Source organism: Neodiprion virginianus, chromosome 7 (genome assembly GCF_021901495.1).
Source record: "Neodiprion virginianus isolate iyNeoVirg1 chromosome 7, iyNeoVirg1.1, whole genome shotgun sequence".
Classification (NCBI taxonomy): domain Eukaryota; kingdom Metazoa; phylum Arthropoda; class Insecta; order Hymenoptera; family Diprionidae; genus Neodiprion; species Neodiprion virginianus.
Genome location: NC_060883.1, coordinates 20959978 through 20973940, shown reverse-complemented (window position 1 = coordinate 20973940; position 13963 = coordinate 20959978). Strand labels below are relative to the sequence as shown.

General features: G+C 42.3%; 1 protein-coding gene across 2 annotated transcripts in view; it reads right to left on the bottom strand.

Annotated features, from left to right (window-relative positions):
* LOC124308751 (uncharacterized) overlaps positions 1 to 13963 on the bottom strand; it is a 112478-nt gene that overhangs the window by 30392 nt on the left and 68123 nt on the right. Inside the window, exon 5 of one of the 2 annotated variants that reach the window (XM_046771764.1) lies at positions 13417 to 13515. The exons of the other annotated variant lie outside the window; for it this stretch is intronic. Coding sequence (XP_046627720.1) covers positions 13417 to 13515 — 99 coding nt within the window. The remainder of the gene's footprint in view (positions 1 to 13416; positions 13516 to 13963) is intronic. 2 annotated transcript variants of the gene reach the window in all.

The following is a 13963-nucleotide window of genomic DNA, read 5'->3' as shown; positions in this document are numbered from 1 at the left end:
CCCGATACGATTCTCTTAGATTCTCAATTTTCAAACGACTCGACTCTTCTCGACGCAGAGTAGAATAAAATGTTAAAATACTCCATTTTATTTTCGTTGCGAGTATAACAATAGTACCGCTGTGCCAGCTGGATTTACGGCTTGAGAAAATTTCGCAGTGATAATCCTGATACGTATATTCAAAAAATGCGTATATCAACCTTACGAATTTTACTGTATAGAATTATCCTGTAAAAGTCGGTGCTTAACAACACGGGGAAAGGCTCGTTTCTGCTGCCGCTTGTGTCGCTTGATTTATTTACCGGAGACAAAGTGGCTCGAGAAGGGTGCAGAAGCGATAAGCTTTTTCGAAACAACGTTGGCTCCGTGAGGGCGTGAAATTTTCGCTCTTCAAATATAAATCAGCAGTCCGTGAGAAATTTATAAAAAAAAAACATCCCCAATCGATAAAAAGATTAATCATTTCGTTGAGTGGTTTTTTAAGTTTTCGAAAATCGCGAACTTGTATCTATATGTAGATATTATATCAGGGTTTCCAAAGAGATTTTTTTTTTAACCGTGCCTCAAAGTTTCGGTAGAGCATCTCAATTGAAATATTTCATCCAAATATGAGCTTTTATCATCGATACTTGGAGGGCCTATTTCATTGTTTCCATTTTCCATTTAAATGACTCGTAAGGAGGATCGATAGATTTTTGAATTTTTTTTTCCTTGTAAACAGCTCGACTTATGAACGATCTAAATACAAATTTTCAAGTTGGAATTTTCCTATCTCTAACTGATTAAGAGATATTCGCCAATAAACATTGAGTCATCTTGAATATCTCTTAACCTGTTATAGTCGGGAAAATTCTGTCACAGTACTTTGTTATAGAACGTAAAATTTCCTATAAGAATCTATATTTAGATAGTTTATAAGTCAAGCTGTTCGCGGGGGAAAAAAAAAAATCAAAAATATTCCGATATTTTTGGCCTGTTATTCAAATGAAAAGTGGAAAAAATCAAATAGGTGCTTCTAAATATCAATATTAAGAGCCGATATTTAGCTGGGATATTCCGTTTGAGATGCTCTACTGAAATTTTGATGCGCGTTTATTTTAGTTCGCGAATTTTTTCCAAAGACTTGTTTGGATGCCGCGTACCTGTAGCGGTCCCCACTTAATCTGTATTTGACGACGGTGCAAAATTCGAGGAGCAGCGAGCACCTACGGTCAGCATAATCGGTATTAGGCCCGATATCGAAACTGCTTGCGTCGAGTTTATACCCTGAACACCCTCCGTCCCTTCGGGGAAGGAATATACACGCCTCTGTGCGAGATCGAGTGTGCAGACGCTCGTGTAATTCGCGGCAGAAACACACGTATAACCGTAGAGCTTGCTAATAAATTATCAAATTAACCGGGTCCAGCGGCCCTGCAGCTGCTGCTGCTACTGGTGCTGAGTGTGGCAGAAAAATATAAAACCTGCGTCAACTTCACCGCCGGTTCCATTCCCTTGGAAAAATTTTCATCCCCCGGCCTCGCAAAGTCCCGAAATAATGAAATGAGCGGAAGGAAAAATAATAATATGTGTACATTTTGCAGAATATTATAACGAACGTGGGTGAGAATGAAAATTTCTGCTTTCTTTGTTTGAAGTTTTCTTTTTTTTTTAATCAGGAGGTGTGCAAAAAATATATACACAAATATTAGACTGGTCAAAAAAACAAGTATCTTGTAATTATTACAAGTAATAATATGCGATACATGTAATTTCAATTTTTTTATTAACTTTGCTCGAGTCGAAAATTAATTGAATGACATGATTTCGTGGCGGTATAAATTCTTGACGAATAAAAAAAAAAAAAAATAGACGCACAACATTTGGTCACAAGTCTAGTATTTTCGTTGTTAATATCGAAAAAAGCGAATTTTTACATGATTTCAATCTCAACTTTGAATAACTTTTCACAGAGTTGAGATATCAAAAAATTATAAGAGACCTTTTTTGTAGGGTATTAAATTTCCTATCAAAATATGTGGTGAACATTTATGTACAAGACCTTGTTACTGAGTACAAGATTCAGAAATAATTATAATTATCTTTGCGTATTAATTAAATGAAAAATGAAAAATTGCGTTCTAGAATCACTAAATATTAACATTAAGGGCTCAAATTAAAACACGCATCTTATTTCCTGTTCCTACGACTACTGCACATATGATTTTGAAAAAAAATACAGTCGACTTTTTTGGACCAGTTTAATTATATGCAGGGAGAAAATAAGTGATTGAAATCCTGGTTACGGTTCTCTTCCTTTTTTATATTCCTTGTCCTGTTTTCAAGAAAATAGCTCAGCAGGGAATCCTTTCTAGTGAATCATCGGGTTACTTGGAGAATATGAAGATGAATTGTCGAGCCGAGAGTCGGCGACTCGGTTCTTGGCTCTTTATCCTCAGACAGCATTAGCGTGTCCCATGTTAGGCTAATAAATAGCTAAAGTTTGAAGCACGTGGGTCATACGTCTCTGCGCAACGTCGCGTCGTTGTAAATCCGAAACTTGTACACGATACGACAAAAGAGCATTGAGAGCTTTCCGGGCTTGCATCCTTTTCCGTAACCGGGACGAATTGAATTCGAGTATCAAGATCTTGTCGAGTTAAAAAAACTATTGTCCTTTTAAACATGTTTCACCGAAGTCCTTGGTTTTTGTTCTCGGTTTATTTCTCCCGCAGTATCGCGGAAGTGGGTTCTATTTTTTCTTACTTTTTTTACATCGCTTACAATGGAGATGCAATGACGAGGCGATCGATGATGTCGAAAGTTTGGAAAACGGAGCGCATTTCCACGAGAAAAAACAAAATCTTGCCGTAGTGAAAGGGCGCTTCACAAAGGGAGAAAAAATGAAAAATAGAATAAAAAAAAAAAAAAAACAAATTACGCTGAAACAAAAACGACACCCCGCAAAGAGGAGAAAGAGGAGAACGAAAGTTGTCTCGTAAAAAACGTTTTGTTCAGAGAAATGAAAAGTGAGGGTGAGATATTGTGCCCAAAATTCAAGCGAGCTTCGCTGCTGCTCCATGATTCTGATGCTGCTGCTGCTGCTGCTGTTGCACAGGCTCTGGTTTAATTTAACTCGACGAGACAATAAAACGGTGACATTTGGAGGGGGGGGGGGGGGGGGGGGGGCGCGTCGGTTTGTTTTACTGTAGCCCGAAAGTTCGTCCGTCTAGTCCTGCTTCGACTCACTTTAATCACAATAAAGATAAAATTAACGCCATCATCCGTTTCTGCAATTTTCTACTCATATTTTAACCCCACTCGGTCACACTCGCTTTCGTCTTTCTGGCTTATTTCATGTCTAGAATTTTCTTTCACCTCCCGATTGCAAGCACGGATGTGTTAATGACTACGCTCGAAATTATGATTCACCCTGAAATTCTCAATCACTTGCGATATTTCCAGTTAGAAAATTATCAAGTTTGAAATAATTATCGCCCGGAATAAATTTCGATTATACGATTGTGGACGAGCTTAAGTTTTCCATTCTCACACTGCAGGTTCAAAGTTCGAATAAGGATGCAAATTGTTTTTTTTTTTTCAGCTTATTGAATACAACAAATTCAAATTTAGTAAACCTGTCTTTAGATTCGTAATTAGCAACCGAAAAAACCTGATGTACCAGTTTTCATTCAAATCCATTCATTTATTCTCAATATATCGTCATTTTTGTTTGATTTTCTGAAATTTTGTTGTTTAAATAATCGAAAAAGTACCGAATCGATCAAAGCCAAAATCTAATCAGTACTAAGTTTGGAAAAGACGCGTCGATTGAGACCAAAATCATTGAAAGCCGGTAACTCATTGTTGAAATATCGTCGGACAAAAAAAAAATTATCACATACGTACGTCAGAAAATGATTGGAGCTGATTCTCTAAACATGAAAACGTTAAGATCTAGTCAGAACTGATCTTCTCATTTTCACGTTGATCACAATAACTTCCTTTTTTCTTCGAAAGCAGAGAAACTGAAAGTTAAAAAGCAGCACGAGTATAATTTTTGTTCACCGAACGATCGAGTAACGAAATTCGATTGCACGACGCGATACAATGTATTCCAAAGAAAACATCGATGTGAATTTTGAGCTGCGAAAGATTGGTCCGAGAAACAAACTGGCGATGAGAAAAGAATGGAGGAAGAAAAGAAGAAGCATGCTGCCGAAGGAAACTTTTCTCGTTAATATGGATTTTTTCATCTTTTTTTTTTTCTTTTATTTTCACTCTCTCGCTCTCCGATATTGCGGGTGTGCACGTGTGTGTGTGTGTGTGTGTCTGGGTGAATTTTTTAAATTCGAGACATTTGTTTACCAGTAGATAGACTCCGAGGCGTGGCTCGGCTGATAACCTATTCCCCATCGCTTATCGAGCTTTCAATAAGTTTGCGGAAACTTTCTGAACCCCTCGAAAACAGCCGGGAGACCGAGATGGACGGAGCGGATGTTGAGAGGTGAAAAGCCAGGGGCGGAAGCGAGGTTTTCGCGGCGATGCTCGTGGTTTTGAGGTTTCGGGGTACCTCTGGCTTGCGGTGGTGAGAAGCTACCCGAAATTGAATACATTTTCCTGCAGGAACGAAATGACGGGAATTCCGAACTCTCGAACCTGGCATCTGGTGGCACTTTCCTCGATGGGTTGAAAATTGTTAACGAAGGGTTTAAAAAAGGTGCGATTCGGTATTAGGGCCGAATTTTATCACAGCAACTGATCGGTGGAAAAACTTGTGGATCGAAAATTTCAACAATTGATCGCTGACTGGACGAAAAATGATTTCCGAAGCTCTTTCGTAATATTTTCGTGTTTACACACCAAGGAAACTTCTTGACTATTTCAAACTTTTTAAAGTACCCAACCGATGAAACCAAAACAAAAAGTTTGCTATGTATTTACTATTGTTCTTATTTATGTTCATTCGTAATCTATTTTCTTATATCTTTTGCGATAATTTAACTGTTCAGACTTGATTCAATTGATGAAAACGTATCTTTCATCCAGAAAAAACCAGAAAATACAGTATTGAAAGCTATAATCCCACTGAACGATATTCGAACTGTTATTATGGGGATGCTGATTTGACAATAATTTTCAATCTGCCGTAACAAACGGAATTTTTTTTTTCGTTGCTCTATTTCCTCCCCTAACGACAGGCAATACTCGGAGCTAAGAGCTTGCGACATTCTAGGAAAAGCTCTGCTTGAACCTTCGCCACGAAGAGAATATCGAGTGTATACTTACTATTAGCCCGGTTATAGGAACCCCGGTGTCAGCTTCCATAAAGCTTTAGAGCTCGTCGCCTAATAGGTTTAGCGGTCGGAGATACGGGATAGAGGAAGGAAGCAAGAAAGAGACGGCATCGAGGAGCGGAATACTAGAATCTGTTTCTGCAGGATTCTACGAGGTCCTTTCCTCTCCTCTTCATGGCCACCATAGTCGCCGGTGCTGTCAGCCCCAAGGTGTTTTTCGACTTCGAGTGTGGACTGCTCGTTTCGACCATTATGGAAACCGCCGCCACTCCTTGATATTGGTTTCGCGTTTCGCGCCGAGGATCCTGGACCAGGGAAATCCAGGATCCTTCAGGACACTGAAAGCTGAGGTTTTTTTTTTTGTTTTTTTTTTCGGACGGGATCATAAAGCGAAACGACTATTAGATTCGTCACCTTGGAAGAGAAACGACCGGAAAAATCTTTGCTCGCTTGTTCGTCTCGATAGATTTTCCTCTCTTTCGCACTTTTTTGTTGGTGTCTTTTTCTTTTCTTCTCACTGTCTTTTGAATCGCGTGCTTACCTCTCTCTCTCTGTCTTTCTCTCTCCGTTATTGAAATATATAATGGATCAGAAGTGACGTCCGACGAGAGTTTTCGCGACTTGACGTTGACGCTTTCGAAAATTAAGAACGGCTTTTAAATCAGGATCCTACTTCAGAGGGCAGCTTTCTGGTGTTGTGGCGGTTTTTTCCCTGCTCAGCAAGCGTGATTGAAGTGAATTTCTTCCTTTTATTCTCTCTCTTTCCCTTTTTCTCTCTCAAGTTCTTATTATTCTCTGCAGCCATCCAGCTCGCGCAAGTGTTTTGCTCAGCTTTCATTTGCGACACATTAAGCGTGGGGTCCTTTTCACCCCGCGCTTTTCCACCTTCGATTCTACATGCGCTTTGTTGGAATTAAGCTGCGCTTTGATGTTTTTCAAGGCTGAGACGATCCACCTTGGGATTCAAACGCTCGTATAATAATGGCCTCGATGACTTGCTGTGATTATTGTTATTCATACCTTAAGGTATGATCTGGCGTAAGAAAACTTACTGTCAGCCTTGATTGACATTGAAGCGGGTCGTAACCACAGTCATTACTCCGCCTCACAGTCCTCTTTCTGTGATCTTTAAGGACCTCGCCTTCCTGTTTCTTCACAAAATTTTCGTTGAGTTTACTCTCTTCTTCTTCTTATTTTTGGCTTTACGTGTATGCGGAAAAAAAGATTATCCTTCAAGCGAAATCGCAAAAAACAGGTGATACCATGATTGACCAAGCTTGCGGGACATTCGTCGACCATCCGCTTTCCTCTTTCGCTAGTTTGACTCCAACACCTTTCGCGACTGTGTATTATAATATCGGAGGATCAGCCGCGGATTGAGAATCCGGCGGAATGTTATGAAAAGACATGGATATACGGCCTTGGTTGTGCCCAATACTCGATTGGAGGCTGAGATGTTTCCAAAGCTGCGGTAACATTCTCTGTGTGGCTTGTAAACACACTCGTACCCACACATAATCGTCGGAACAAAGCAGTGAGCACGGATGAAGGAAAGATTCGGAACCGATAGCTTATCGCAACACACCTTCCTGGAAGTCCAGACCACATCCATCGCCCATGGCATTGACGAGGGATCAATACTCCGATGGGATATGGGATTGCATCCGGGCCCAATACCTCAAATCCCGGATTCGCCAAGCTGTACAGTGCTGAAATACAATTTTTACCGCTCAATTCCATCGCAAATTTGCCGCCTTGCCTTGACCTTCGGGGTCAATGGGCTGGGAGAGAAATTCGAACCAGTGAAAATGGTCGATTCGTAATTGTTCGTTCCGAAATTTTGACCCCTTCAAAGTCTCTGGTTCTTCTGGCGGTTCGGAAGTTCAACCCTTGCACAGTTTCGAATGTACTGTGGAGTAATTTAAAAACGCTTATTTCTCCCGTCTGCCAGAATTGCGAGATATCTGCAGTAGACGGGTTTCTAGATGAGAAAAGCACGTTGCCGGTGAGCTTTTTACCGTAGACTGAAACATCGGGAGAAACTAGTTGTGGGGTTTCTCGTGTTGGTTGAGCCGGTTCGGTGAGTGCCTACATCGCTTTTAGTGCCAGAGAAGCATAATAAATGTTCAATCAGCAAATTGAATGCGTCTAATACGAAAAGTAGGTTCCGTTGGGCCATTTGAAGTAGCCGAAAACTCTGCTGTGAGAAACGCACGGCTGCAAGGCCTTTGCCATTTCAGATTTGAACCGCCAGTGATGTGATACGTTAACTAACTGATTTACTTTGCCTCAGTTCCGACTCAGTTGGAGGTAAGCTTTGACGGTGGGTAACCTTTGTCCGCATCATTCAACTACGGCATCAAAGTAGTAAAATCTCTTTCGGAGAAAACGCGCTGAGGTACAGCGCTACATCCTTTGGGAATATTTGCCTCTTTAACTCTGGATGAAAGGCGAAGGTGCATGAGAGAAAAATCCGGGTTTGATAGTTTCAGAAACTGACCAATCACAGTTACCGAACTTTGCCAATTCGCCTTTCTAAGGTATACGGAAGTCTGTTGGAAGTTTTCGCTGATAGTACGAACTTCCATGATCTGCTTCGCGTTCTTTGCTAAGAATACAATCGGAGGACCGGAATTTCTGGCGAATCCTTGTTGCGCGGCGAGTCGAGTTGAACAGAGAACTCATGATACGGACAGACAAACCCGTTCGATTGTCCGAGTAAAGAATCAAAAGTTCTTACCGGTCGATCGAGGAAAAGGGTCAGAAAAAGCCAGGCGCGTCTCAGCGTCTCATTTTTTCCATATTTCAAAACTCTCTGACTAAAACCGCACCTCGAGAGACGTCGCATCATTTCGACACGGTCAAAGGGTCGCATTATTCAAACGCACGTTTCTATTCATATTATATCCGTTGGAAAGTTTGAAAACGCCCCCGCGTGTTTCCTCCGCCAAGGGGGTGGAGGGTAAAAGTTATCCGATCATTTCGAAACAAAGCGCCGGGGGATTTGAAACTTCCACGAAAGACGAATAAACCTTGATCTTTCTCGAATACCCCGTATCCCTTATATTATACGTTTATGCCTTCCGACCAGATGTACACAGAGGTTTGATGTCTCCACTTTCCCAACCACCTCTCAGCCCAGCTTAGCCCTCGATCCAGACCTAGGGTCGCATCCGTTTCAGATCACATTTCCGATTCCCCAATCACCTTTCAGGCGGTTGTCTGATTACCGAAGGTTAGATTTGATAGTTTCGTGTATTCGCGAAGGGGCTTCCACTCATGAATATCGGTGTATCCGTAACTTCAAGACTTCGAATCTTAACTTCATGACATCGACAGATTTCACATGATTTCAAATTACCTCGAGCGACTTCAGGATATCAGGATTTCAACCACATTCTAACAGTCCTCATGTTGTTTCAAATGACATCAAGTGACTTTGAACGACATCAAGGGACTGCTAGTAACTCCATGACCAATCATGACATAACGACTTTAAGCGACTTCACGACATTCTTAATGACTATGTGGCTCCACAGGACTTTTCTTACGCTGTACATTCGACTGTGGAAGGAGTTACCTTATTGTGAATTCATCAAATACAAAGTGCAGAGCTTTTCACAGTTCCTCGACTGAAATAGTAACAAGAACCGTCAGAAGTTTCTTAATCCTTTGTTTCAACTTTTCCATCAGTTGTCAAGGAAAAAAGGACACAGTCTCTTCTCCGCCATTTTACATCCCCGTCCATTTTGCCGTCTCGGGTACATTGAGGGGACTGGCAAAGGGTCCAGCAACGCGAAATCGATCACTTCGATGAAGCTATTAGATATTATAATAAGCCGTCCCGGCGGCTGGCTGGTCGTGCGGTAAAAAGGGTATGGGGAGCACTTTGTGCAATTTTTTAACGCCATGCACTCAAGGGGCAGACTATAGAAATTGGCTTTATCCTGGAGAGTGGAGCAAGGTAAGTGCTACTTTATTAGCGGGAGCGAACTATGATTGAAAATTGCGACTTCCCGGTCCCGGGCTCGCGGCACTTTGGAGTCACGTCAAGTCGCGTGTCGGCTGACATAACGTGCCCACGTCTCTATCCCTGAATAAGAATAAAGAACCGGCAGTCGGGGTCGAAGAATACGAGCCTTGAAGAGTTGATTAATCAAATATATTCAGGGGTTCGTCGTAGCTCCAGCGTTAAATTCATCTCCGGATGAAACGATCGCAATGTGCGGTCCGCAATTATCATCCAACCCTCGCGGTGGCTTCTTGGTAAATGAAAAATTCACCGTTCAACCAGCCTTTTAGCCGAATCGAAATCCCCGAGAGATCCGACCGTCGTCTCCCGAGGGACAGTTAATTTTTCAAGGAGCCCCGGAGCAGCGGGTCGCCGCAATCCTCCGTGATATCTTATCTCGCATTATATTTCAATCTTCGCTCTCGGCTCTTCAGGCAATTAACCAGACGTCAGTCAGCCCGTTTCCTGTTTATAACGAGAAAGTCTTCCATCCTCGCATCCGCTATTTTCTCGATACCCGCCCGGAGTTTTCATCATCCTCCACCTTCGTCTTCATCCTGTATAGAATTGAATAATGCCCCGAGTACAAACAATGCCTGCGGAAAGACGGGGGAAGACGAGTGAAACTACCGAGTCGAGATGAGAGTTCCATTTCTGCCAAGGCAGATGAAGTGGCGCCTCCTGGTTATTTAAATACCTTCTCCGATTCGCGTCGGCCGCCTCCAGGTTCCCATTCAAAGCGTCTCAGTCGTAACCTCTGCGCCACGGTTCTCGGTTGATAATTTTCTTATTAGCGCTTGAGACTTTGTTTTGATGATTCTGTTTATCCATCTTACCTACCCCCTCCCGAATTCTCCGCTGGGCCCATAGACTCACGGCTTGCTGAAAACTCGGGAAAGTCACGATTTTAATTCGACTACTGAGAAGGTCTGCTTTAGCTTACCCTAAGTCAACTTCAAACGCTCCGAAATTACAATCGAGGTTGACAAGCTCGGGTCAAAATTCGTATCTCAAACTCACGCCGATGCTTTACCTCGTTTCTCGTACTAATTAGCTCAGATTTAAAAAATCACTTGAGACAAGAAGGATAATCGCTCTGCGACGTGGAAAATTGTATTTAATTCCAATTAAAGATTCCAATTACCAAATGATTTTGCAAACGTTGCGAAACTGGATCTCGAAGGGTATTGACAACGCTAAGTAATCGAAATTACGGTTCATTCGCTGTTCGGAATAACAAATAGTGGTGTGAGATTCTTGTTTTTAAGTTATCTAAAATTTCAAGAGAATAACGAAATACATGATCCACGTCAATTAACATGAATATCGAATAACGGTTTGGATCATTTTTTCGAGGTCACAATTGTCCTCTGGAATCGCTTAGCTGATCGCAAGTGGTGTCTTCAGGGTAAGAGGAATCGGTATGAGAAGAAACTCTGGAACTTGTGACGTTTTTATTTGAATTTATAATTCTTTCAGAAAGTTTTTGACACAGGTTTTCCCCGACAATAAGTCGTCTTGAGGCGGGGGCGAGACGGAGGAAGCGATAACGCAGACCTGTCCGTGGTTGTTATTTTTGTCTGACGTGTCGCGAAGAGAGATCGCCGGGCTTTCAAACGGGGGAGAGAAGAGATCGGGTAAAAGCTGAGCGGCGGTGAGGCGTCGGAAGGGGGGCGAGAGACAAGAATGAAAAGGTGCTTGCGGAGGCTTACATTCAAACGACTTCATAACTGCCTTTCTACCCTTGCTGCGCTGCTGCGCCGCTGCTCTCAATCCCCGTCTCTTATTCCCCTCCAGCGAAACAAGGCTGCCTCTTTGGTGATGTGATAAATCTACAACCCTTAGTCCCTCGCGTGAAACCTGCAGCGGCTCTGCTCTCTCTGCTTTTTCCCTTCTTTCTCCCTTCTACTTCCCCCATACGCTCGAATCCACAAGGGAAACATTTCTTCCTTCGAAAATATTCGACAAATTTGGATCATGGGTTCAAAGTAACTGGCGAAGATACATTTGTACGATCAGATAAATGTTTTGGTCTTTGAAACCAGAAATGTGTCGACTCGAGTAAATTTTAACGCCAATGTACGACAACCCAATCAACTTAAACTTTTTTTAACGACGGAAAAAGACGTGTGTCATTCCCGTGTTTGAAAAAGTTATAGAATCTTTTAGAATGGGGGATGCCACCGCTCCAACTGACTTTATCGATCATCGTATCGTTGTCCGACTTTGTAGATAAAGGATACGGTCAGGCAGAGCGGGGCTCTAGACGATTTTTATTCTCGATCGATAAGATCAGCTCGAAGGTTTGTGAAAAAGTTTTGCGTCTTGGCTTTGTCAGTAATATACGGATTTGTGTCCAGAACTCTTCTTGCTATTCTAACGTTGAAATTCAATAAAATTGTTTTGTACTTAAGACGTGCAAATTCAACTTACTTTTCGATACTCTTCAGAAATGCAGCTAAAAAACAAAGATGTTCCGTCGTGTTTTCTCAGCTATCGATCCTACAATGTGTCGGAAGCAATTTTTGAGTCTTTGAGGTCCAAAAAAGTGTGGCTACAATATGGGATTCTGCGAAAAAAGTTTTTGGGCCTGACAAATTGCAAAAATATATCAATCTAAACATCGCAAAGTAATTTTTTGATTAATTTTGGTATCGCCGTTGACATATTTGTGGGTAAAAATTTTGTCTCAAGCTCAACCTTATACTCCTATTAATGTTTCGAAATCGAGAGAAGAATATTTTCAGACCAGCGTATGAGTACGCAAGATTTTCGTGTTTTGCAGTATGGAAGAATTTAATTGCCACAAAACGAATCGGAAGTACCGTAAACGCTGGAATAAAACCTAGTCAACTATTTTCATCATCGCAAAGCTGCTAATGATCATCGCAGTGGTATCGCACCAGTGCCAGTTGGGTTAATCGATTGCCTTGAACTCAGTCCATTATAAGTTAACGATCCCCATTCCTCAGTCATACAATTCACTTCTCGCCAAGACACAGTAAAAAAATTATGCCGCTAACGAGAAGGAGAAAGAACGATATTTAACTGCAGAATAAGTATAACAGTCTCGATGCAAAGAATTAACAATCATCAAAGACCATGCGATGCGTGTGGCAGTGTGGATTGTAACAGCGCCGCGAGATGTGTATCAAGGTGCAAAAACAAGAGTTTAGAAAGTTGAAAGTAGCAAACTGGGTTAGAGTAATTTGATACGTATAGTTGTATTATCTGGGTCACATGCGGTGAAAACTGTATACACTACGAAACAGAGTCCAGGCAGCGTGAAGTAAAGCGGCGATAGCGTGCGGTGGGTGCAGTTTGCTCGGTTGCTGCTTGAGGGGTGGTCGTAGGGCTGCGGGATTACAGAGGTGGAGCTGAAGGGGCCCATTCGGGGTGCAAAATGGGCGGAGTGAGGATTTGCGGGGGCCGATGCCTGGCGGAAAGTTCCTGTCATGATAGGAGCTTCGTTCCGATCTCAAACATCAAGGATAGTCGGTGGGAGGAGTGCAGGAAAGCAAGCGATCTGAGGGTGAAAATCGCGAGCCTGGAGTTGGCGTGAAACTTGAGTTTGAACTGATGCAAAAAAGTATTCTTGTTCTTCTTCAACGTGATTTTTTTTCTCTTGCACACGGTGCTTATGCTCACTTCTCTTCGTATTTGCTCGGATTTTATTCTTTTCAACTAATACTGGATGGATAAGTCATGTGTACACCTCCAGGTACCCATAGGCTAAGTCAGTGAAAATCTCTTCTTCCCGACTTTCCTCTTACCAGAGTTTCTCAAGTGAGATAGTTCCCAGAGTTCTGCTTGTACTTGAATGAGAGCTGCCGAGAATCGATAGATGGAGAGACAGATCGCGTTTCAGGCGAGCTCTGAAAGGCTTTTTATTATCTTTAAGTGAGCTTGTCAAGCTGGTGAAGGTTTTCCACCGAGAGTCTGAAGCGTTTTCTGAGCGTTATATCCGCGACGCGGTTTGAAAACCCCCCAAAAACGGGAACCAGGAAGAGGAAAGTCCGTTGGGGTAATGGTCTGAGGGAACAGTGTGCAGTTATTCGACGATGCTAGAAAGTGTTAGGCTCTCTATGGTGGTGAAAATATGGGGATAGCAGCATTTCTATATCTTACCACCACCAATGACAGTGTCTGGTTGTGAGTTGTCTGATGCCTGGATGTCCATTTTTCGCTGCAACGTGGTCGTAGCGGTGGTAGTAGTAATGGGCGACCCTGCGTAACAAACACCAAACGCATTCCGCGTCTATCAAGTATGCACAAAAATTTCTAGAAAGCGCTTTTGTCGGGGGGTCTTCAGCCCTGGTGGTAAAAGATATTCCATCATTTCTAACGCTCGTAGATTTTCACTACCGGGGTTGAAGAGCCCCTCGTTCTATTAGGTCAATCACAGCCCGGTTCGATTAGTAATACGAATGGATTGCAGTAGCCGACACCAGTTATTGCCATCGAGCTAGTCAGAATGATTCAGCAGGGTGACGCGTTTATTTAGTTGATTAAAAAAGCAGACACATAGTGACACTTACATGTGTGTATATTATGCATGATATGGTATAGCTGCGCAGGGAAGTATAACGCTTGGGCTGAGTGCAGGCGAACCTGAAGAGGTTGGTAGTCAAGAGTTGACTGGAAAAAATGGGAATAAAACAGAACCTGAAAACTG